The sequence below is a fragment of the Dipodomys spectabilis genome, unplaced genomic scaffold (genome assembly GCF_019054845.1).
Source record: "Dipodomys spectabilis isolate Male_0828 unplaced genomic scaffold, ASM1905484v1 ptg000422l, whole genome shotgun sequence".
NCBI classification, from domain to species: Eukaryota; Metazoa; Chordata; class Mammalia; order Rodentia; family Heteromyidae; genus Dipodomys; species Dipodomys spectabilis.
The window spans coordinates 5,711,210-5,735,424 of NW_024871099.1; the positions used below are offsets into that span (position 1 = coordinate 5,711,210).

General features: G+C 50.2%; 2 protein-coding genes across 3 annotated transcripts; one reads left to right on the forward strand and one right to left on the reverse strand.

Annotated features, from left to right (window-relative positions):
- Window positions 1–3,878: 3,878 nt before the first annotated feature.
- On the forward strand, window positions 3,879–8,749 carry Fam98c (family with sequence similarity 98 member C). Of its 2 annotated transcripts, XM_042668180.1 has the most exons (8): window positions 3,879–3,950; window positions 4,046–4,191; window positions 4,293–4,427; window positions 4,821–5,023; window positions 5,457–5,534; window positions 5,629–5,745; window positions 7,077–7,244; window positions 8,429–8,749. In XM_042668180.1, the coding sequence occupies exons 1-8, from the start codon at window positions 3,910–3,912 to the stop codon at window positions 8,573–8,575; spliced, it is 1,035 nt and encodes a 344-aa protein (XP_042524114.1). In that variant the 5' UTR covers window positions 3,879–3,909; the 3' UTR covers window positions 8,576–8,749. The 2 variants fall into 2 exon arrangements, with proteins under 2 accessions (XP_042524114.1, XP_042524115.1); XM_042668181.1 differs by lacking the exon at window positions 5,457–5,534.
- Window positions 8,750–8,851: 102 nt separating this feature from the next.
- Rasgrp4 (RAS guanyl releasing protein 4) lies at window positions 8,852–23,288 on the reverse strand. Its single transcript, XM_042668183.1, has 17 exons — window positions 23,177–23,288; window positions 20,194–20,378; window positions 19,729–19,834; window positions 19,537–19,599; window positions 18,502–18,633; window positions 18,244–18,397; window positions 17,074–17,247; window positions 15,811–15,927; window positions 14,128–14,403; window positions 12,261–12,341; window positions 12,066–12,170; window positions 11,801–11,919; window positions 11,544–11,688; window positions 11,089–11,125; window positions 10,871–11,005; window positions 10,689–10,783; window positions 8,852–9,866 (listed from the first exon to the last, which is right to left on the reverse strand). Exons 1-17 carry the CDS (start codon window positions 23,197–23,199, stop codon window positions 9,810–9,812), a joined length of 2,004 nt encoding a protein of 667 aa, XP_042524117.1. The 5' UTR covers window positions 23,200–23,288; the 3' UTR covers window positions 8,852–9,809.
- Window positions 23,289–24,215: the final 927 nt, after the last annotated feature.

Sequence of the window (24,215 nt, forward strand, 5' to 3'; positions counted from 1 at the left end):
GTGTGTGCGTGTGTGAGGGGTCCTTCAAGGCATAGCTTGTTCTGTCACTTTAAATTATTAACTATTTATTGCATCCGGAACCTGTGAGACTCAGCTCTCCCAAACCAGACCCTGGGATGGGTGAGAGAAAAAGAAGGGAGGGTGTTCCTCCCGTCCCTACTCTGCCCAGCTCTCATTACTGTCACCCCACCAGAGCTGAGGGCAGAGGGGCTGGGGGCGGCTTGGGTCCCCATCCCCCTCTCTGTGCCTCGGTCTCCCCCCCTTCTGTGGTGGGCTGGGGGGAAGCTCCATTCTTAAAACCTACCTCGTTTGGGGGAGGGGGGTGGGATGGGAGACCAGAGTGCTGTACAGTGCTGTGAGATCTTTGGATAAAGTGGTGCCCCCCCCACTCCCCCCAGAAGGTTCTTTCTGGGGCCTCCACCTCCCAGCCCCACCTCTCCCAGATCTAGCCCTCTTGCTCCCTGCTGATACCCACCTCTTGATCCATGATTGCCCTTCATCACTCCCCCCCTAAATCAGGGGTGCTTGGAAGGTTGACCCTGGGAGCCAGGAAGACCTCAGACCCTGGAGCCCCCAGGTCAGATTTCCCAGCTGCTTGCCCCTCAGATGGGTTGCTTGGCCCGTAGATTTGGGGGAGGCACCCCAACACTTATCTTCCTGGTCTTGATTCCAAGCCAGTCTTGGGACTTCAATTATCGTTAGCACCACGGCAGGCTGAAGTGGTAGGAGGATGGGGGCCAAAGGCCCAGCCTTGTCATGGGGGAGGGGGCTTGAGATCTGCTCCAAGAAATGTCTATGATAAAGACTTGGCTTGTGTTTTTTATTTGTGTGGATGCGCCCTTGTCCACTCCTGTTTCTGAACTGGTAGATGAGTCTCCTGCCTCAGTTCTCCTTTCCCTCCACATCCTTTAGTCCCTGGGTGTTATACACATTTAGTCACTCAGCAAGTACATTCATTGAACACTCATGAGGGTGCCAAGCCTTGTAGGCACAAGGAAGCCAATGAACAGGGTTGGGCATGGTAGCTCTCCGCTTCCTCAGGAGATGGAGACAGAATTTTGGTCCTGAGGCAGACCAAGGAAAAAGCCCAGACACTATTTAAAAAATAACTAAAGCTTGTGGCTGGGAAGGTGGCTCAGTGGTAGAGCACTTGCCTTGCATGCATGAGGCCCTGGGTTTGATTCCTCAGCACCACATAAGCCAAAAGAAAAAAAAAGCCAGAAGTGGCACTGTGGCTCAAGTGGTAGAGTGCTAGCCTTGAGCTGAAGAGCTGAGAGACAGTGCCCAGGCCCAGAATTCAGACCCCATGACCGGACCCCCCCCCCCAAAAAAAAAAAAAAAAACTAAAGCAAAAGGTTGAGGGCTTGAATTTAAACCCCAGTACCTCTTCCTCATTAAAAAGAAAAAAAAAGCCAGCACCAGTGGCTCACACCTGTAATCCTAGCTACTCAGGAGGCTGAGATCTGAGAATCATGGGTTGAAGCCAGGCTGTGAAACTCCAATTAACCATCCCCCCAAAACCCTTAGTGGTAGAGTGCTAGCTTTGAGCTCAAAGCTCAGGGATAGCACCCAGGCCTTGAGTTTATACCCCCAGGCCCAGCACGTATGTGGACACACACACACACACACACACACACACACACACACACACACACACAGAACCCAACCCAGCAAACAGGCAGAAATCCTTCCTTCCCTTGGGAGTTTATGACTTCCTGGTGGTGAGGGAGACAATGAGTCACCTTGACTGTTTTATTCACGAAGAAACAAAAAGTGAGCATAAGGGATGCAGATGCTTGGTTTTGGCCATGGTCAGAATAGGTCTTACTCAGGAACCTCCACAAAGATGAGGGGGATGTGTTCATGTCTGTAGGGAAGAGCATTCCAATAAGAGGGACCAGACAATGTTAGGGAAGTGCTTAGAGGGGAGGACACCAGGAGATTCCTGAGGAAGGGAGGACATGAGTGTCTGGGAAGGTCTGGTGCCAAGCAAGCCATCCTGTGGACTTTGGTTTCTCTCTCTAACTGGTATGGGATTGGAGGAAGGGCCTTCTGTTTAAGGGTTCCATCCTCCGAGTCACACCCTAGTCCTGGACATTGGTTTTGACTCTAGTCTTGAGCTGGAGTCACAGGCAGTCCCCTACCAAGGAAGGGTGTGGATCCTGTGTGCTAGCTCCCAGGGTGTGGGGAGGGGCCAGAGGACATTGGATCCATTTGGAGAGGTAAAATACACTGATTTCTCGGTGGGTTTGATAGAATCAGGGCTTGTGGGCGGGGTGTGGCTTGTGGCAGAGCTTTGCCTGTGTGTGTCTGGGTTCTATTCCCTGTACCAAAAGAATAGAAGAAGAGAGAAGAGGAAAGAGAGAAGGATGAAGGGGAGAAAAAGAGGACTCAAAAGGTTATAAGCCCAAATTTTTGGACTCAGTAATTTCAATGCTTTACTGAAGTCAATAAATGCCATTCTGGGTACCTCCTAGGCACAGCCAGAGCTATGGAGAGGAGCAGGGTAAGAGCAGGCTGTGGCTCTGACAAGTTCAGGCCTTTATTGTTTCCTGATGCTCCCAGGACACCCTACACAGGAGATTAGGACAGCCAGGAAGAAATTAGAACTGGAACAAAGATTAAAAAAAAATTAACAAAATCAACAGATAGCAATAACAGAAACAGGCTCAGGGATTTAAAAGCATGAAGTTTGCTTAAACCCTAATACACTATGTATCCACTTTTAAAGTGGGGACAGTATTTACCCCAGAAGCACACACTCAATGTGTAATATATATCCATTGTTACTTATTGAGTACATATTAAACTATGTATGTCTGTTCAGCATATTCAAGCTGGAGATTGAACTACTCCAAGTCTTTATTTTTGCACACTCCAGTCCTTTTGTTTCTTTTTCAGATAGGGTCCTGTGCTTTCTCCAGAACCAGACTCAACTGTAATCTTCCAACTTCTGCTTCCCTAATAGCTGGTATTACAGACATATATCACCATACCTGGCCTTAATAATACATACTCTTAACATTGTTTGTGAAGGTTAACTAGTTATATAAAAAGTGCTTAACAGCCAGGCGCCAGTGACTCATATCTGTAATCCTAGCACTTGAAAGGCTGAGCACAGGAAGATCGTGGTTCCATACACAAAGACTCATTCTCAGCCCATAGCTGGTTGACAGTGTGCCTGTCATCCCAATAACATAGGAGGCTAAAATCTCATGGGAGGGAAAATCTCAGTTCCAGGTTAACTCAGAAAAGTCGAGACTCATCTCAATGAAAGAAGCTGGGCATGGTAGCACACATCTGTCACTCCACTTAGGACACAAAGTCCAAAGCAGGTGGATTGCCATCCAGGCCTGGCCTGGGCAAAAATCAAGACTCTATCTTAAAGTAACCAGCGCTGGAAGTATGGCTTAGTGGTAAGGCCTTGAGTTCAAATCTCAGTCTCATCCCCCCACCCCCACCCCCTTAACAGACTCTAAATTGCAATTTGTAGGTCATCCTAGGCTACATAGACAATTCCCAAAGTAAGGTGGAAAAGGAGGAAGTAAATTTCTGGTTTGGAGATGAACGTGGATGAATATTTGGTCTGGTGTGCATTAAGAACAGAGGAGAACTGAAGGAGGCTGAGGAAAAGGAAAGTGAAGTTGTTTTTGTGTCGCACTGGCTTTCTGGACACCCAGGATCCTGAATGCAAGCTCTCAAATTTACAGCCCCCTGACAGGTTACCAGGTGAGCTGAGTGGGCGGAGTTTAGGGCGGGTTCTACCTGCCCCTACCCCAACCAGAGTGCCGGAGATCCTTCGCGCGAAGATCTGATTGGTTAGGACTGTTTACAAATGCGCGGCGCTGCCAGGGCGGAGCCCGCCCCACCGCCTGAAGGGGGCGCGCGGCGGCCAGAGGCCACAGTTCCATGGAGGGGGAGGCGGTGGCCCGGGACCTGCTAGCTTTAGGGTAAGGGACGGTGCGGCTTGGCTGGGGTGTGCGGGAAGGGCGGGTTCACCTCGGGACGTGGACAGAGACTCGCATTGACCCACGCCCCGCCGCAGATATGAGGTTCTACCGGAGACGGTGTCTCGGGGCGCCTGGTGTTCAGACTTCAGGGCGCTGTGCGCGCGGCTGGCGGCCGAGCTGGCGACTCTGGGCGCCCTGGAGCAGCGTGAGGAAGGCGCCGAGGTGCTGAGCGCCCGCGACGGTGCGTGAGGCTGGAACCGGAGGGCTGGGGGGGCGGGGGAGGAGGCGCCGCGCGGTCCAAACCGCGGAACCCGCGTCCTGACATCTCCCGCCTCCTTGCAGGACCGGCCGCGGAGGACGAGTTCCTGCGACAGTTGGCTGGCCTGCTGCGGGCGTTGCACTGCCCCGACCGCGCGCTCTGCGGCGAAGGGCGCGCGCTCGCGCTGCGGGAGCCCGGCGCGGGCCTGCGCCTGCTGCGTGAGCCTCCGGGGTGGTCCTGGCAAGCGGAAGTGGGCGTGGCTAAGGCATATGGAGTGGGCGGGCTCAGAATAACGAGGGCGGTCCCTTTCTGTTGACGCCACGAAAGGGGCGTGGTGGATGGTTTGGGGCGGGGTTATGGTTCTGGAGTGGGCGGGGTTAGACTTTTGATGAGTCCCGCGGATTGAGGTTGGGGGAGTCCTGGCAGGTGGTTCCTAAGTGGGCGGGAGTGGAATTCCGAGGAGGAAAAATTCTGGGTCTCAAGTGGGCTAGACTTATTCTGGAGGCTGCCCCCAAGTTCTATGTAGGCAAAGAAGTGATGGGTGGGGGTAGCTGCCCTTTTTTTTTTTTTTTTAAATAATGTCTATAGAGGATCCGTTTTCCTATTTTTAGGTTTTCTTTGCTCTGAGCTCCAGGCTGCTCGTCTTTTGTGTCTGCAATCCTCGCAGGATCTCAGCTGTGTGCCACCCCTTAGGGAAGGGACAGAGGGCACTGGTGTGGTCCAGGAACTGTTGCTCACCCTCCAAGCTCTGGGAATGCCTAAACCCATGCCAAGAACCCCTGCCAGCCAGCTACTTCGAGAGATACATGCCAAGGTAGAGAGCTAGAGTCCCCTCCCCACTTGGGCAGCCCCACCTTGCCTGGACAGAAGATCCTTTTTTGTTTATTTGCTTGTGCCTGTACAGAAGTTTGAATGCAGGGCCTGGACACTGTCCCTTAGCTTTTTCACTCAAGCTAGTGCTCTACCACTTGAGCCACACCTCTACTTCTGGCTTTTTGCTGGTTAATTGGGGGTAGGAATCTCAAGGACTTTCCTGCCCAGGTTGATTTCAAATCGTGATCCTCAGATCTCAGTAATTAGGATTACATACATGAGCCACCAGCACTCAAGTCCCAGGGATGCCTTTTAGAGCTGTTTTCTACCATTCTTGCTTTTGTGGCTTGGGTCCTTAGGATAAAGGGAAACAGGTCCATGGAGTAATCCATCCATCCTATTTCTGCCTCAGTTAGCTTGTCTTCTCCCATTAGATCTCAGAGCTCCTGCCTTCCATGCCCCCAGGGTCCATGCAGCCCCTCCTTAGCCACCCACTGGATTCACCACAGTGGGTAAGAGTGTATATTTCTATCCAAGAACAATATCCTCACTCACAGATAAGAGGGAGGGATAGGGACCCCTGGCATGACAGACCTTTTCTCCCAGGAAGCACTGGAGTCCCTGTCCCAAAGCCTGACAGAGCAATATGGCTGCCGCCGCTGCCTCCTTCTCAAGCGCCTGGACCTCACGACAGCTGCATTCCATTGGAGCGATCGAGCAGAGGTGTGGGCAAAGGACCCTGGCAGGAGTATCAAGGCCCAACTGTGTGTGTGTAGGGGGTCACAGCTGCTGAAAGGAGGGAGAAGAGCCAGAAATATTACCTCTTTGGAGGTTCTATGTCCCAGACCATTTTGGAATCTGGTTAGGATTGGGGCTTCTAGAATCTCAGGGTCTCTAGAGCATTCTAGAATTTCCAGCTCTGACTTGGGACTGTCTTCCTGAACATACCCCTGTGAGGCTCTGTTGTATTTGTGATGCCATGAGAAAATACTTGAGACAGGGTATGTTATAAGGAAAAGGGGTTATTTTGATTTATGATTTGGGGAGGCTGAAAAGACCAAATGTGGGCATGCAGATCTAACAAGGACCATGTGCTGTGTTATAACGTGGTGGATGTCATCACAGAGTAGCAGTACAAGTAACAAATGTGTACATGTGGAAGATGACACAGGGTGATGCTCCCCCCATCTCTCTGTCTTTGTCTCTGTCTCTCTCTCTCTTTTTCTCTCTCTCTCTCTTTCTCTTTGTGGGTCCTGGGGCTTGAACTCATGGCTTAGATACTATTCCTGAGCTTTTTTTTGCTCAAGGTTAGTAGTCTGCCACTTGAGCCACAGCTCTACTTCTGGTTCTTTTGGACTTTAATTGGAGGTAAGAGTCTCATGGGCTTTCTTGCCTGAACTGGCTTCAAACAGGGATCCTCAAATCTCAACCTCCCAAGTACTATGATTACAGGTGTGGTGGCTTTCTTTATAACACCAGTGCTCTTGGTGACCAATTTAATCCTGTGAGACTTTACCTATTCCCAATAGGCTTGAATTAATCCCCTCCAGGGAGAGTACCCCATGATCTAGACTACCTCTAAAGGTTCCACCATCCTTTGTTGTTGTTGTTGTTGTTGATGTTGGCTGTGGGGCTTGAACTTAGGACCTGGATGCTATCTGAGCTCTTGTGCTCAAGGCTAATGTTCTACCACTTTGAGGCACAGCACACCTTCTAGTTTTCTGGTGATTAATTGGAGATGAGTCTCACAGAGTTTCCTGCCCAGACTGGCTTTGAACTGCAATCCTCAGATCTCAGCCACTTAAGTAGTTTGGATTACAGGTGTGAGCCACCTGCCTGTTTTATTACTTCTTATCACAGTGGTGATAAGGACCAAGTGGTATTTAGGACCAAGCTTCTAGCATATGCTCTTTTGCAGGGGGAGGGGGGGGGCGGGGGGAAGACCACATCCAAAGTAGAAGTCCTAAGTTGGGAAGAGATAGTCCCAAGATGACGGTTCCTACCTGAGCAGGGTTCTTGGGCACCTTCTTTGTGTGACCCTCCCCTCACTCCAGACCCAAGGAGAAGCCATGAAGGCAGTGCTGATCCCACTTCGAGAACTTCTGACCCCAGAATCAGATGTCTCCGTTGCACATGTTCTGGCTGCCCGAGCTGACCTTTCTCGTCTGATCCCAGCCACCAGCGTGGCTGCCCGCCGAGGGACCAGCTGTGCCATCAACAAGGTGGGCACAGCGGTGGGATGGGGGGGGGGAAAGGGTCCTGGTGTCCTTGGCCTTCAAGATGGCCTTTCAGCCTTTCTCCTGGACCATGCTGTCATCTCTCTGTCCTCTGCTTCCCAGACTCTCCACCTCTGGACCCATCATTTATAACCTACTCCACACAGAAGGGTCTTTTGAATTAAAAGACAAAATCTAACATAGACTTCCCTAGCTCAAAACCCTTCAATGGCTCCCTAGTGCTTTAAAACAAAGTCTACCTGTTTACTCATCTATTGTCCACCTCTCCAGTTTGTTTTTTACCACCTCATTTTCTCTATTATATTCATTTTTATGTGTGTGTCAGTTGTGGGGCTTGAACTCAGGGCCTGGGTACTGTTCTGAGTTCTTTTGCTCAAGGCTAGTGCTCTATCACTTTGAGCAACAGCACCACTTCCAGCTTTTTGTGTTTATGTGCAACTGAGGAATCGAACCCAGGACTTCATGCATGCTAGGCACTCTACCCACTAAGCCACATTCCTAGTCCCTCATACCTCTTTAAGTAGCCACCATCTGCCCTTCTTCTTCTTCTTCTTCTTCTTCTTCTTCTTCTTCTTTTTTGTGGGGCTTGATCTCTGGGCCTGGGCGCTGTCCTTCAGCTCTTCAGCTCAAGTCTAGCGCTCCACCACTTGAGCCACAGCACCACTTCCGGTTTTCTGGTGGTTTATTGAAGATAAGAGTTTCACAGACTTTCCTGCCTGGGCTGGCTTTGAACCACGATCCTCAGATCTCAGCCTCCTGAGTAGCTAGGATTACAGGCGTGAGCCACTGGAGCCTGGCCATCTGCCCTTCTTTCTTCCGCCTCATGTTGTTCCCTTTGTTTGCTGTTCTCACTGTCCTAAGAATTCTTTCCTTCAAGCCAGGCACCAGTGGCTCATGTCTTTAATCCTAGCTACTCAGGAGGCTGAGATCTGAGGATCTCGGTTCAAAGCCAGCCAGGGCAGGAAAGTCCTGTGAAACTCTTATCTCCAATAAAAACCACTAGAAAACTGGAAGTGGCACTGTGGCTCAAAACGGTAGAGCACTAACCTTGAGCTGAAGAGCGTAGGGACAGCACCCAAACCCAGAATTCAAGCCCCAAGACCGACCAAAAAAAAAAAAAAAGAATTCTTTCCTTCATGCTCTAAAACTCAACTCTGTTCTACTCTCAGGTGCTTATGGGTAACGTGCCAGACCGGGGAGGCCGCCCAAATGAACTGGAGGCTCCCATGCCCATCTGGCAGAAGCGAAGGGAAGATGGAGGAGGGTGGAAGTCGGGCCACCAGCGCTGGGGTCACAAGAAGAAGAAAAAGAAGTAAAAGGGGTTGGGGGAATGGGGATGCATTGGTAATCTTTGGGGAGTCAGTTTGACAGTTGGTACCTGTCATCCAGAGTCCCTGTCCTGGAGGTCTCCTCCAAAATGTGCCATACCCCACATATCATTCAACACCAAGAACCATGCTCTCTGGAAAATAAATTTAATTTTTTGACAACTGTAGGTCCTGTCTCTGTGGGGGCCAGATGTTTGAGGAGGGGCAGAGGGACTATGCCTCACTGTGACCCACAAGCCCTTTGATCTGTGGCAATACCCCCTTCCCTTCCAGTGGGCATGAACACTTCTCTGGTGCCCACATTGTGCCAGACTTGTTTTGAGCCCCAGGGACCCAGCAGTGTAAGTGGAAGACACCACCAATACAAGCCCCACCCCATCCTGGAACTGACATTTCCAGAAAGGAGGGACACACATTTAACATGATAAATAAGTGAAAAGTATAGTTTGTCAGAGGACAAAAGTGCTATAGGGAAACATGAATCTGGAAGGCCAGAACTGGGGCAAGGGCCGCATCTCCTGAGGTCAGAGAGGTCCTTATCAAGGGGTGATCACTTGAGCAAAGTCCCAGAGAGGGAGCCATGTAGGGCTCTGGGAAGAGTGCTCCAGGAAGAGGTAACAGCCAGTGCAATGGTCCTGAGGTAGGCAATTTGGAGCTTATCTGAAGAACAGCAAGGTCAGTTTAACTACTGCTGGATGGGAAAAATGAGAGATGAGGTCAGAGAGGTGGGGGGTGGAGCAGATTTCACAGGGCTTTCTGGGCTACTGTGAAGACCAGCTTTGACCCTGAGAGGAGTTGCAGGTGCCTCTGAGCAGGAAGAGCTGTGACCTTCTTCCCAGATCTCTCCTATGTTCAACTGCACACCTTCATCCCGGTCCCTCCCAACATATTCCAATTGTCTGCGTGGAACAAGAGTCCAGAGCTCCAATTTTAGAGGGCAAGGGATTGAGTTTTGCCTCCCAGGCCCTGGACTGGCAGCTTGAATGCACCAAGCCTCAGTCTCCATATCTGTGAAGTGGACATTAGAGAGATAGCTAAGTTTGAGTGCTTTGAATACAGAACTGCACAGATTCTGTGCAGGGAAAATCAGTGAGACAGGAAAGAAGGAAAGAACTTTGGGTGAGGAATGATGGATGCTTTATCAAAGGCTGTGTGGGTGGGCTGAGGCAGTGCCTTTGTGGGAGGGGAGGGGAGCAGTGGTAAGAAAATCCCCGGATGATGTCTAGGAATCTAGCTTGGAAGATGGCATGGATGATGGAACTCTTGCTGGTAAGGGGACCTGGAAGGAGGAAGACAGAATTAGGGGAGTGGAAGACATCTAGGCAACTGACAGTTCACTACCAGGGACTGGGCTTTGTCTAGACTATAGCTAAGTGGCTGAATTTAAACCAACCAGACAGTCTCTGCCTTTGAAGAGTGGCATTTACTCCACTGATATTTGTTGTGGCTTTAAGATATTATTTGGTCTTACTTTTTACTTTTTTAGTGCCAGTCCTGGGAATTGAACTCAGGGTTTGGGTGCTGCCCCTGAGCTCTTTTGCGCAAGGCTAGCGCTCTATCTCTTTAAGCCACAGTGCCACTTCTGGTTTTTGAGTGGCTAATTGGAGATAAGAGAGTCACGGAGACTTTTCTGCCTGGGTTGGCTTTGAACTGCAATCCTCAGATCTCAGCCTCCTCAGTACCTAGGATTATAGGCATGAGCCACAGGAGCCCGGGATATATTGAAACTTTTACTTTTTTTTTTTCATTATAGGGCTTGAACTCTGGGCCTGGGCACTGTCCCTCAGCTCTTCAGCAAAAGGCTAGCGCTCTACCACTTGAGCCACAGCACCACTTCCGGCTTTTTGTGCATATGTGGTGCTGAGGAATTGAACCCAGGGCCTCATGCATGCGAGGCAAGCACTCTACCACTGAGCCACCTTCCCAGCCCCTATTGAAACTTTTATTTCCTTGCCAGTGCCTGCAACCTCCCACCCAAGCAATCAAGGACTTTCTTATGTGCCCCTGAAATCTGATTTCTCTCCAGGCAAATGGCCTATGTCTTTTGTATGTATCAGAGCTGGGGGGGGGGGGGGTGGAGGGGGAGGGGACTCTTCCTCACCATCTCTGACTCCCAGGAAGACTGTGAAGACTCGGTCTGTGTCCAAGCATGGCGATGGTGGCATCTAGCATTAGGGTCCAGACTTTCCTGGGAGCCTGGGTGGAGGGTGATGAAGGGAAGAGATATGATGGGATGGATCCCAACCACCAGGCCTTCCTAGGGCTGCTCCACTCGGGTCTTACCACAACTGGCATGAGGAATTGGTAGGGCTGGAATGGGGGCTTCCTGGGTACCCATGTCACCCTTGACCCCTGGCCTCTTCTTACATTCCACCTTCACTTGGTCCCTGCAGTGTCTGTGACAACACAGACCACAGTCTAGGGAGCAAGGAGGGAGCAGTTAATGGCCTTATTCTTCCAGTTTTCAGGTCCTTCCCACTCATGGGCACCCACTTACTTACCCTGACAGCGGTAGCCTTGTTTGGTGACACCCCAGAGCTGGGGAGAGAAAGGAGAATTGGTTACTCAGGCCACATGGGTGGAAGCCACAAAGTTTTGAAAATTCTCAAGAATTTGAGAGGTGTGTATGTGTGTGTGTGTGTGTGTGTGTGTGTGTGTGTACTGGTATAGGGGTTCGAACTCAGGGGCCTGGGCGCAGCCCCTTGGTTCATTTTGCTTAAGACTAGTGTTCCGCAACTTGAATCATAACTCTACTTCAGGCTTTTTTGGCAGTTCATTGGAAAGAAGAGTCTCACGGACTTTCTGGCCCTAGCTGGCTTTAAACTGAGATCCAAGGATCTAGCCTCCCTAAGTAGTTGGGATTATAGGCATGAGCACCAGTGCCTGACTGAATTAGGAAAACTTCTGAGTTAACAGAGCACTTGGACCCAGGGAGGTAATGGGGCAGAGGCCTTACTATGCCACTGCAGCTGTAACAGAAGGCTGGCTTGCGGAAGGTGACCTCATGGAAGGTGTGCAGGAAGGCCAGGCCCAGCTTGGAGCAGATAGCACTAGCGTGCAGCAGATACTCTGTCAACTCCTTTCGGCTGAAGGAGCCACTCCTGGGGACAAAGACAGGACTCAGTGCAACCAGCCCTCCCTCCCAGAGACCACAAGGCTCAGCCCCATTTCTGGAGGTGGGGGGAGGCGCCCTGAGGAGTCAGGAGCACTTACCCCTGGCGGGGAGGAGGGTGAAGCCCGTGGCAGGCGAAGGGGAAGTTGCCTGAGAGGCGCTCAAAGTCCTCTTGAGAGATGGTGCCTTGCCCTTCAGGGTCGAAATTCTTGAACACAGACTTCCGAGGCACATAGAGGGTAGGGGAAGGCCAAGGTGTCCAAGTCTAGCCCCAGGATCTTGGGTCCCCTCTTGTCAGCTTAGGTGGAGACATGTGTTCTTTCCTGGCACCTTTTTACCAGGCCCTAGGACCCACCCTTCTCTCACCTCAACCAACTGCTCCACATGACGACCCAAGGTGATCTGGTCCGGCTTGGGCTTTACACCAGGAGCCCATTCCACCACCAGAGGTGCTTTGAAAGGGGACAGGGACTGAAAGGGGACAAAGGGAACACAGTTAGGTGAGTGTAAACCTAGCAGGGGTAAGCAATCAAGACATTCCCTCCAGGAGTTGGGTCTCACCAGGCTCTTGGGACAGCGGGGCTCCCGGGCATAAGAAAGCTCATAGATTTCTTCCTCTGTGTAGAAGAGATCCAGGGAAAGCTGGCAGTGGGGGTGGGCAGAGCATTATGGTCCCTCCTTGTCTGTCCCCATCCTGCTACTTACATCCTCTGTCCCTGCCTGGACCTCACTTCCCATCGCCTTGCTAGGATTACAGATGTGAGCCACCAGTGCCCGGCTGCAAACAATGAACTTGTTGAAATTGTCTTGAGAGGAAGGAGTGGGCTGGGGGACAGTACTAGAGGGGGTGAGGGTGATGGAGGCACACGAGTATGCATGAATGGAGATGTTACAATAAAACCCCACCCTCTTGCACAAACCAAAAATTGTGTACAAACAAAAAATTCCTAAGTTAGAATGACTCCCACACTCGCCATTTTTTTACTGGGCCTGCTTTTACAGCCTGAAAATTCAACTTTATAATCTCACACTACACGGTCCTCAAAACGTCCAATCTAGCTGGGCATTGGTGGCTCACACCTGTCATCCTAGCTACTCAGGAGACTGAGATCTGAGGATCAAGGTTCAAAGCCAGACTGGGCAGGAAAGTTCATGAGACATCTCCAATTAACCACCAGAAAACCAGAAATGGTGTTGTGGCTCAAGTGGTAGAGCACGAGCCTTGAGTTGAAGAGCTCAGGGACAGCGCCCAGACCCAGAGTTGAAGCCCCATGACTGACAAAAACAAAACAAAACAAAACAAAAAAAAACTAAAAAAAGTCTAATCTAAAAATCTCCAGGCGATGAATAGCATGAATCCTATCCCTAACCTTCAGGACTTGGCATAGAGGCTAACATATTAACACACAGGGCCAGAATTCAAATTCTACTTTCAGTCCTGTAGGGGAAGTGGGTAAGCCACATCTCTAGCCTTTCCGACTGTCCCAATTGGCAGAATGGGCACACAGACAGTGCCCACCTCCTAGGGTAGTAAGGTGCAATGAGAGGGTTTGACACAATGCCTGGCACTCAGCAAATGATCAGTAAAGAGGTGTTAGGTTTTTAAGTTTCAGATACATCAAAACTTGGATATTTGAACTTGTTGGCATATCTCAAAGCAGTGGGCACTTGAGTCAGATGGACACTGGTCTCATTTATATAGATTTCACTGGGTTCCAGAATCTATCTTCTATCTGAGCATCTATCCATGTCATCTATCTATCTATCTATCTATCTATCTATCCATCCACCCATCTTTTTTTTTTCTTTTTTGTTAGTCATGGGGCTTGAACTCAGGGTCTGGACATTATCTCTGAGCTCTTTTGCGCAAGGATCCTGCTCTGTCACTTTGAACCACAGCACCACATTGGTTTTCTGGTGGTTAATTGGAGATACAAGTCCCACAGACTTTCCTGCTCAGGTTGGCTTTGAACCATGATCATCAGATCTCAGCTTCCTGGGTAGCTAGGATTACAGGGGTGAGCCACCAGCACCTCGCTTATCCATCTATCCATCTTCTATCTATTCATCCACCTGTCTTCGATTTATATATCTATCCATCCATTCATCTATCTTCTATCCTTCCATCTACTATCATTTATCCTTGAGCCATGTACCTAGGCCCCAGATTATTTTTTTAACTACTTCATATGAATCATATTATGTTTTTTTTTCAACCATTCCCTGAAGTGGGTCCTGTTATAGTATTTGTCACATGACAGACATGAGAACTGAGGGTGAAGTGACTTGCTAAAGTCTGCACAGCTGGCTAGCTCCTCAAAAGCTCTAGCTTCAAAAAGCTCATGAGTTCCAATGCTATCTGTTGTGATCCTGCACACCGGGACCCTAAGTCTTGGTGTGCCTGGGTTGTGCAGGGCCAGCCACTCACCGTGAGTAGGTGCAGCAGGTCCTCATTGGCACTGCAGGGGGGGTGCTGTCTCTGGAGGGCAGCCAGATCCTGCAGTCTCAGGTAGAGGCTGTTCAGCTTGGGCAGGTGCAGGCGGCCATCTGGCAACCTGTCAGGCTGGGCCTCGTGCAGAGACACCAGGTCCTTCAGATGCACACCCAGAACAGGCAGCCGGAAGCCCGTGCAGCCAGCCCAGGTGCGGCGGTAACATGCATAGTTGTTGTGGGAGGCCAGGAGCTCAGTCAGTTCCAGCAGGGCCTGTGTGCAAGGGGCACGCTATGGGCTATGGATAGTTCTCCAAGCAGAGTAGCCTAGCCACCTTGTCTGTGGACTCCAGAACCCCCAGGGAGGGACCTGTGGCATTTGGGACACCCCCTCAAACCCTTCTAGATCCACACATTGACCTGAGCATCTCCCTAGAATTTATTTTCCTCTTAAGTCTCCATCCCAGAAAGTCCCCATTCTCCCCTCTCATGGATGATGGTTAGGAGGTTTAATGTGGTAGTTCAGGGCCAATGACTATTTGGAACTTTATATTCATAATTATGATTATGTTTTTCCCATACTGGGGCTTAAATTCAGAGCTTCACATTCTCACTTTGGCTTTTCCCCCTCAAGGCTGGTGCTGTACAACTTTACCTCCTCTAATGGCTTTAAAAACTTCTAAAAATTGTTGGTGTACACAGGGGTTACAGTTACAAAAGTCAGGTAAACAGTACCTTTCTTTCTTTCTTTCTCTCTTTCTTTCTCCCTCCCTCCCTTTCTTTCTTTCTCTTTCTTTCTTTCTTTCTCTCTCTCTCTCTCTCTTTCTTTCTTTCTTTCGTCAGTCGTGGGGGCTGAGCTCTGGGCCTGGGCGCTGTCCCTCAGCTCTTCAGCTCAAGGCTAGCACTCTACCACTTGAGCCACAGTGCCATTTTTGGCTTTTTTCTGCTTATGTGGTATTGAGGAATTGAACCCAGGGTCTCATGCATGCAAGGCAAGCATTCTACCACTGAGTCACCTTCCCAGCCCACAGAACATTTCTTTTTGGACAGTGTCATTCTCTCTCTCTCCCCCCCCCCCCCCCCAGTTTTCACTCCTGTCCCCACCCACAAGTTGTATAGTTCAGTTCTCAAATAGTGTCTAGTGAGTACCACTGCTGCAGTTCTCAAATAGTGTCTAGTGAGTACCACTGCTGCATTTGTTCACTATTTGTCCCTCCATTTCTGTGTACCTCCTTACCCTCCCAAAGACAAATTATTAATGGCTTTTTTTTTTTTCAGTTGTGAGGCTTGAACTCTGGGCATGGGCGCTGTCCCTCAGCTCTTCAGCTCAAGGCTAGCGCTCTACCACTTGAGCCACAGTGCCACTTCCAGCTTTTTCTGCTTATGTGGTGCTGAGGGATTGAACCCAGGGCTTCATGCATACGAGGCAAGCACTCTACCACTGAGCCACCTTCCCAGCCCACTAATGGCCTTTTGATTGTTAATTGGTATCCTCGAGTTGTGCAGGACCAGCCACTCACTGTGAGTAGGTGCAGTACACACATTAGTTTCTGTGGTAAGAATCTCAGATGTCTGCCCAGGCTGGCTTCAAACCTTGATCCTTAGTTTGAGCTAGGATTACAGGCGTGAGCCACTGGTGCCTGGCTCACTTGGAACTTTAGGTAGGATGATGGGGATTCACCTTGGTGCTGTCAGGGCTCAGGTGGGTGTGGGAGTCCTTGAGTCGGGAGATGGCACTATGACATAGGCCTCCAGTGACCGCCATCAGTGTGTTGAAATTCTGCAGGTGGCGGAGCCTCTAGGAAGAGCAGAGATGTCAGAGATGATGGGCATCACAGGCTAGGCAGGGTGGAGGCTTAAAATGACAGCATTGTGTGGGTGTGTGCCATGGGACAGGTAGGAGGACGTGGGAATGCTGGGCAGGTGATGGACTAGAAGTGTGGAAGACAGGCATATATGGGAGGGGGAGGCCGGGGGACACTGAGACTAGACAAGTGTGGAGGATTCAGACAGATGTGAGTGAGGGATGTGTGTGTGTGTCAAACTTCTCTGAGAGCCAAACGGATGTGGAGTGTGTTGAGAAGGCATGGACCTAGCCAGTTGCCAGTTGCTCACTCCTGTAATCCTAGCTACTTAGGAGGCTGAGATCTGAGGATCACGGTTTAAAGCCAGCATGGGTAGTATAGCCCATGGGATTTTTAAAAATCTCTAATTAACCAGCAAAAAAAATGCTGGAAGTGGAGCTGTGGCTGAGGTAGTAGAGCTCCAGCCTTGAGCCAAAAGACAAAGCTCAGAGACAGAACCCGGGCTCTAAGTTCAAACTCCAGGACCAGCACAAAAAGGAGGACGAGGAGGACAGCAAGGAAGAAGGGATGAGCCACGGAGAGGAGCTGGGAACCCCAAGAGGCAAATGAAGCCAGAGTGATATGGAGAAGTTAGAAAGACAAATAGGAGTGAACCAGCCAGTCCCTCAGCCTTCCTCTTTCCAAACTTGAAGGGCAGATGTTGCTGGAGAGATGAGGGGGAGGCCTCAGGACAGAAGAGAAGATGCTCAGAGTAAACTCAGACCCTGGCGGAAGCCAGAACCCCCAGGTCTGAGGGGCCCAGTAAGAGGAAGGAAGTGATGGAAGGCGTGGCCTGCGTGGAAGTACGAAAGGGGGCGTGGCCACTAGGACCCAGGGCTTCCCTTTTCCCAGAAGGGAGGGGGAGGAAGGAAGGGACGTGACTCAATGGGGCGTGGCCAGGGCGAGAGTGGCTCGGGAGTAGGGTTATGAGGGGGCGGAGCCAGAAGATGTATGACGTCACTGTGGGGGCAGGGAGGAAATGGTCTATTGGCGCCCAGGGCCAGGGAGCTTCTGTGGGCTAGAACATGGGGAAGGTCAGGTAAACTGCACCTCACACGTGCCCGCAGGGCAAACACCCCGAAAAGTAAGGCAGGCCTTACCTGAGCTACGAGAATGAACTTTTCCAGCACCTGTGCACGCTGTGCAGGCCCCGGACGGCTCAGTACCATGACCTGCACCCAGCGGGACACGCTGTTACTCAGACCTACAGAACCTTCCAGAGCCGGGCAGTCTCGCACAGAGCCCTGTAAAACGTAGCCCCGCAGGTCCTGCGGCTGGAGGAGAGGTGAGAGTTAGGGGGTCCCTCAGATGCTCATCCCCCTAGAAGTCATAACCTCTGGTGTCTTAAGAAGACCCTGACACTATCATGGTCCTCTTCTGTCTGAGGAGAAATGTTTGAATGAAGCCACGTTCAATTCTGAGCAGTTTATTTTTATTTTTGTATGTGCTGGTCCTGGGGCTTGAACTCAGGGCCTGGGCACTGTCCCTGAGCTTTTTGGTGGTTCATTGGAGATCAGAGTCTTACAGACTTTACTGCTCAGGATGGCTTTGAACTGGGATCCTTCAGATCCCAGCCTCTGGAGTAGCTAGAATTACAGTTGTGAGTCACCAGTTTTTGTTTTTGTTTTTGGTCCGGTTGTGGGGCCTGAACTCTGGGCCTGGGCGCTGTCCCTCAGCTCTTCAGCTCAAGGCTAGCACTCTACCACTTGAGCCACAGCACCACTTCCGGCTTTTTTTCCCCTGCTTATGTGGTGCTGAGGAATCGAATCCAGGGCCTCATGCATGCAAGGCAAGCACTCTACCACTGAGCCACCTTCCCAGCCCGAGTCACCAGTTTCTAAGTCTTTGGTTTTTTTTTTTTTTTTTTTTTTTGCTAGTCCTGGGTCTTGAATTCAGGGCCTGGACACTGTCCCTGAGCTGCTTTTGCTCAAGGCTAGCACTCTACCACTTGAGGCACATTCCCAGCCCATACTAAGCATTTTAAAATGAGACCTTTCATTCCTCTAGCCATTTGATGAAGTATTATGAGCTCTAGTTTATTAATGAGTATTATGACCTCTAGTTTATTAATGAGTCCCAGAGATGTTGAGATACTAGTTACCCAGGTAAGAAGGAGCGGATGGGATCTGAACCCAGGGACTCTGTGCTCTCATTTTCCTGGAGCCTCTGGCTGCCAAGTTTAACAGTTTAAGAGTTTGCAATCTCAGCTGCCCATGCAGCATCCCACATCTCTACCCTGTTTGAGGAGGAGCGTGGAGAGGGATTCTCACCGTGATAGCCTGGAAGGACCGGAACTCTAAATATGTGAGATGTTGAGCCAGCTCCTCTGTCTCCAGGTGGTCAAAAAGCAAGGATACTTTGCGTTTTTTTCCCAGGCCTGGGCTGCTCATGAGAGGAGGGGGGCCAGGGCCGCCAGGGCTCAGGCTGGGGACGAAGAAGAGTAGGATATTGAAATGGCTGAGTTGAGGGTCAGGGGGTATGGAGATGGCAGGATGGGGGACACGGAAAAGGGCATGAGGCCGACTCACAGGTGGGTGGCGTCTCCCAGGTTCCTTTGGGCAGAGGTCCCCTCCTGGGCCACCTTGGCCCAGAAGCGACCTATGACTTCTTCTAACTGGGGCTCCTGGTGCAAAGCTTCTGGATGCTTGTTCAGCCAGTACCTGACAGTGGTTTAGATCAGGGTGAGGCTGGGGTGTGGTGGGGGGAGATCACTACAGGGGTCTTCAGCTGAAGATTCTGTAGGTACTGGGTTATAGGTTTCTCTGTGAGTGTGTGTGTGTGTGTGCAACAGAGAGAGGGAGGGGGGAGGGAAGAGAGAGGAAGGGAGAGAGAGAGAGATCTTTGGGAGTCAGGATTTGGAAGTGTGCCAGGATGGAACAATCTCTAGGGTAAACTGAGGTTCTTCCTATCTCTATCTCTGTCTCTCTCTCTGTACTGTGGATTGAACTCAGGGTTTTGAGCTAGCCAAGCTACACTCCTAACCCTTTTCTTCCTTAGTTTGTTTTTCAGATACCGTCTTGCCCCTTTGCCTTGGGTCTTGGATTGTGATCCTTCTAACTCTGCCTTCCAAGTAGCTGAGATTACATGTGTGCCCCGCCACATCCAGCCCCAAGTTTGAGGGTTGTCTCAACACCAGATGGGGGAAATCTATGGAAGATGGACATGGGGCATCTCTTGGAAGTAGGATGGTTCGGCAGGGTGGGGGTGGGGCTCAAGAAGCAGACTGGGGTGAGATTTTTGAGGGGAACAGAATGAAGCAGTCCTAGGAGTTTGTGGGAGGTGGGAGCTTGGGGGGGGGGGTGGGTCAGAGCTAGAAGTCTTTTGATTCAGTTGGGAGACAGTCTATGGGATCTAGTTGGGGGGGGGGGGATCTCAAAGAAGTGTGATTCTAAAGAGCAGAGATAGGAGGGCCTTAGGAACTAAGCCAGAGAAGTCTTAGATTTTGAGTCTTGGGTGGGTCTGTGGGGGAATGGGATTTGGGAATCTCTGAGAAGTATTTTTATTTTTATTTTTTTGGATAGGCGTCTTGGGTTATAGGATTGAGGGGCTTGGCCCAGACCTACCTGACCAGGTAGCAGATCTGCAGCTGCCTCTGCTGCTGTGTGTCTTCTGTGGCCTTCTGGTATCTGAGTTCTGGTCAAGGCTTTTTCTCAAACATCCCAGCCTCCTGCCCTCACCTCCTGTTCCTATCTCCCAGGTGCTCACATGTCTGCCCTCCACCCTCTACCCTCAGCTTATGATCCTGGGGAGGATATGAAGTCAACAGACGACCAGCAAACTCAACAGAAGGTAGTACCCAGTTGTGCATGGCCAGCACCATATTGAGAATGTGGTCCCCACGTCGGAGGTTGCCAGTTGAGTCTGGGGTTGAGGAGGAAATTTCCATCAGAATGGCCTCTGGGCAATGGATTGACTTCCAGGGCTGAAGGGACTATCTGAGTCTAATGCCGGCTCTGCCAGTGATGCCCTGCGTGCACTTGAGCAAACAATATAACCTCTTTTGTGCCTTAGTCTCCTTCTCTGTGGCAAGCTTGGGCAAGCACACCTTCTTCTTCTTGTTGAACACAGCTTCCTACCCCACTCACTTCAGGAGCAAACAAGTACAGGTGTTTGTCTTACCCAAAAAGATTAAGAGTCATCACACGTCCATTTTATGCAGCCATTGGCGGAGCAAGGGGAATGCATGGGTGGGGAGACTAGCCAGGCCTGGGGACACTCACCGAAGGACTGGATGCATTTCTCCAGCAGCTCATCTTCACTGCAGCTGTTCTCACTCAGCACGCCCAGAGTCATGGAAGCCATGACCTTGCTGATTTCTCGGGGACTGGGGCAGGTCTTGTGGCGTCGGGCTGGTCGAAGCCGCCCCTGCCCTCCTGTCTTCCCCGAGCATTCCTGATGAGACTTCCTGTGGGCATTACAACCCCCCACACAAGGAATTATGGATGTGCCTTTCTTTGGGCAGACCCTCAGGATATCTTTTAACCCCAATTCCTCAAAAGACTATGAGAGAAATTTCCTACAAGTAACAGCCTCAGGTTCCTCCTGTACTACTAGAGACCCATGAAAGAAACCCCCCAGGAGTAGTCCAGATCTCCCAGGGGATCATGGAAGACCCCAGAACTACTAAGGACTCTCAAGAACTTCCTGCAGGAATTGCTTTCATATTTCTCTTGATAATACAGTCCTGAGGCCTTATGAGAGACTTCCTTTTGGCATAGCCCTGCTGAGATTTTGGTCTGGATACCCCAGGAAATCAAGGAAGGAGATCCCCTAAGATCATTCCCAGAGGAATGACCCAGAAGGTCAGTCCCTCAGACTCTGGACTCCCCTTTACTCTCTAGTTCACCTTTTTTTTTTTGTCAGTTGTGGGGCTTGAACTCTGGGCTTGGGCACTGTCCCTGCGCTCTTCAGCCCAAGATGAGTGCTCTACCACTTGAGCCACAGCGCCACTTCCGGTTTTCTAGTGGTTTATTGAAGATAAGAGTGTCACAGACTTTCCTGCCCGGGCTGGCTTTGAACTGTGATCCTCAGATCTCAGCTTCCTGAGTTGCTAGGATTACAGGCATGAGCCACCGGCGCTTGGCTTTCTAGTTCACCTTTTTTAGTTAGTTTGTTTCTTCACCTCAGACCAGACATCTTAAAAAAAAACTCAGGCTGTTTGGCCCTTGGAAGCAAATCTTTCCCCTATATGCACACTTAGTCCCTGTAAGATCACATACCCCTTCCCCAGGTAGATGCTTTGCAGATCCCAGGGTTGCAGCCTTTTGTTTGGGTCCTTCCAGTTGAAGCCCAGAGAGGAAGTACTAATGTACAGTGGCCTCTCTAGGGCTCCTCAGAGCTAGGCGGAGTCCCTGGGGCCACTTCAAGGAAAATTTAAAAATAAACTTTCTCTCTGCCCTGTGCCTCCCTCGGCTCCAGGTCCAGATGGGGAAAGAGGAGTAATGGAGAGACAGGGGTAGTGGAAGGAAGGAGGGAGGGAGGAGAAACTGAGATCCATCGTCAGACAAAACTGGGTTTGAGACATTTCTGCTGGCTCTGTGACTTTTTTTGTGAGTCACTCACTTTCTCCAGTCCTCATTTGTCTCATATGAAAAATGAGGATCGTCTTTGAACCTTCCCTAGAAATTTGTTCATTATAATCAAGCAATTCCTGGCTCCTTGGAGGTTCTAACCAAGCAATTCCTGGCTCCTTGATTGGCTCAGGCTGATAAGTGACCCAGAAGTGGAAAAGGTTAGTTCAAGTTGCACAAAGTAAAAAGGGATGGGGAAAACTAGAAGTCAGGTCTGCAGTTTTGTGTGTGTGTGTGTGTGTGTGTGTGTGTGTTGAACTGACAAAGAGGGAGCCCTCATAGCAAAGGCACCATGTTGCCTGGCACATCTTGGTTCAATATACGTGTATTGAATATCATTGAGCAGGCATTTTCTGAGTGCTGACTAGGTAGTAGGCCAGGAACTGATCATTAAATGGGTCAGTGATTCTCAAGCATAGTCCACAATTGGCACCAATGGTATTGCCAAGGAATTTGATATAAATATGTATTCACAGGCCCTACCTCCTAGACCTACAGAATCTGAAACATCAAGGGTGAGTCTAGCAAGATTCAGGTGTGTGTGTGTGCGTGTGTTGGTACTAGGGCTTATAATCAGGGTTTAGACACTGTCCCTGAACTTTTTTTTTTTTCTCTAGGTTGACTACCACTTAAACCATTTCTGGCTTTTTGCTGGTTAGTTGGAGATAAGAGTCTCCTGGACTTTCCTGCCCAGGCTGGCTTCAAACTGTGATCCTTAGATCTCAGCCTCTTTGAGTAGTTAAGATTACAGGTATGAACCACCAGTGCCTGGCTTCAGGTTTTTTGTTTTTTATTTTTTTGACATGCACTCAAATTTGCTAATTGCTGATTTAGACCGTTTCACTAAAAATGTACAGTATGACTACTCTAGTAATACAAGAAAAAGACAGGCAGAGCAACGGAGGAACTTACCTAAGATCACACAGACAGGAAATGAGGCCGCTAGTGTTCCACGAACTGTTCAATCCTCTGGGAAGTGACCCGGGGGACCCTTTCTACTTATCAGAATCATGCTGGGGGTGGAGGTGGGGGAAGGCTGAAGGAGCTACCCAGGCTGGGAACCCAGCACCCTCTGTCCTATATAGGGACTGGAGGGCAAGCATGTGCAGGAGACAGGAGTTCATTGCAGCACCTGCTGGCATTGGCAGCCGCCTGGCCCTTACCTGTGGACTGGTGGGCAGCCCCCTGTGGTGTCTGGAGCAGCTGGGAGTGTTTTAAGAGGCAGGGAAAAAAAAAAATGCCTAGCCTACGTCACTCCTTGTCTCCTGGGTCCTGCAGAAGCCTAAGAGTTTCCAGTTCAGGGTGAGAGGGTGGGCAGTAACTATGATTTGAGAGCAGGTAGACCCCGGGGAGAACAGAGACACCCCGCTGTGGGAGCTGGGATGGAGAGCAGAAGGACAAAGAAGGCGACCCAGGGCAGCTCAAACAGGAATTTGAGGGCCAGGTACAGTGCAGCAGTCCTGGCTAGCTCTGGATTCTAGAAGCATCCTCTTTGATCCTTTAACCCAATGTGAGGGATCCAGACATACTAGCCCCTCCTTAGTATCCCCCCCTCCACAACTTTCCCAAGGGGTTGCTTGCTGCTAGTCTTCTCCAGTGACGGTAGCACAGGGCAGGGGGGTGTCTCTCTTACCTCTTGCTGTCTTTCCTGTTCATGTTTCCTGGGGGAAAGGGTCCTTGGGAGACCTGGGGGTTCAGCTCCTCCCCCTCACTGGTGCTCCTGCTTGTCAACCCCTTGGGAGCTGGGGCCTCCCCAGAGCTTGGGAAGGAAAGAGGAACTGCCCCTCCCCGCCCACCCTCAGGCCAGGGGGAAGGAAGAAGCTGGGGAGAGACCAAAGGCTCCCCTCCCCCAAGCGGGGGATCCCTGCAGGCTGAGGTTTCCGGTGTTGCTGCCCCCCCCCCCCCCAGCCTAGCAGGCTCTCTATCTCCCTATCTTTTTGTCTTGAGACTTCAGATTGTCATTATCACACTTCAATAAAAGCAGTTTAGAAAAAGCATGACTAATATTTCTGTAGAAACACATACACACAAAAAGTATTTCTATACAAGCATATTCATGCATACAAAACACTAAGGTTCACTTCCAGAGTGCTGGGATTACAGGTATGCACCACCATACCTGGCTTGAAGGATATCATTTGTACCCTGGAAAACATTTCACTTTTATTACTTCCCTTGTGGCACTTTCTGTAACATCTACTATACACCATGAACTGTGATGAGTTTTAAAATATTAATTCCATGTGCTATAATCTTATTATAAAAATGTGACAAGGAGGTAAACTTTCTGGAAGTCCCACATACACACATTCTGTCTCTGTTGGGCAGGAGAGGCAGATATTACATGTTATTTAAGTCTCATGAGAACTGGAACTGTTGTCTGTGAGGTTTATGTGTGTACATTGTTGCCCCTAGAAACAGACTTTTCTTTTGAGTATGTATGTTTGGTGCTTTTACCTAAATGTGTCATGCTTGACATAGTTTTTAATTGAAGTACAAAGAAAAGAAGAGCACACATCATCAGTTAAATATTTAGATTGAAGAAGGCTGCCTGAGCAAAGATAGGCTGGGTGCCAGTGGCTCATGCCTGTAATCCTAGCTACTCAGGAGGCTGAGATCTGAGGATAATGGTTCAAAGCCAGCACGGGCAGGAAAGGCCGTGAGATTCTTAT

Bases quoted from the DNA above. Each gene is read 5' to 3' on its own strand.
- Fam98c (XM_042668180.1), top strand. From the start codon at position 3,910: ATGGAGGGGGAGGCGGTGGCCCGGGACCTGCTAGCTTTAGG. The intron at 5,024-5,456 runs GTAGAGAGCTAG...TTCTCCCATTAG, and splicing joins TTCGAGAGATACATGCCAAG to ATCTCAGAGCTCCTGCCTTC. The intron at 5,535-5,628 runs GTAAGAGTGTAT...CTTTTCTCCCAG, and splicing joins CACTGGATTCACCACAGTGG to GAAGCACTGGAGTCCCTGTC.
- Rasgrp4 (XM_042668183.1), bottom strand. From the start codon at position 23,199: ATGAACAGGAAAGACAGCAAGAG. The intron at 19,835-20,193 runs GTGAGTGTCCCC...CCTCAACCCCAG, and splicing joins GAAATGCATCCAGTCCTTCG to ACTCAACTGGCAACCTCCGA. The intron at 14,404-15,810 runs GTGAATCCCCAT...CCTTGCACACAG, and splicing joins TGAGCCCTGACAGCACCAAG to GCCCTGCTGGAACTGACTGA.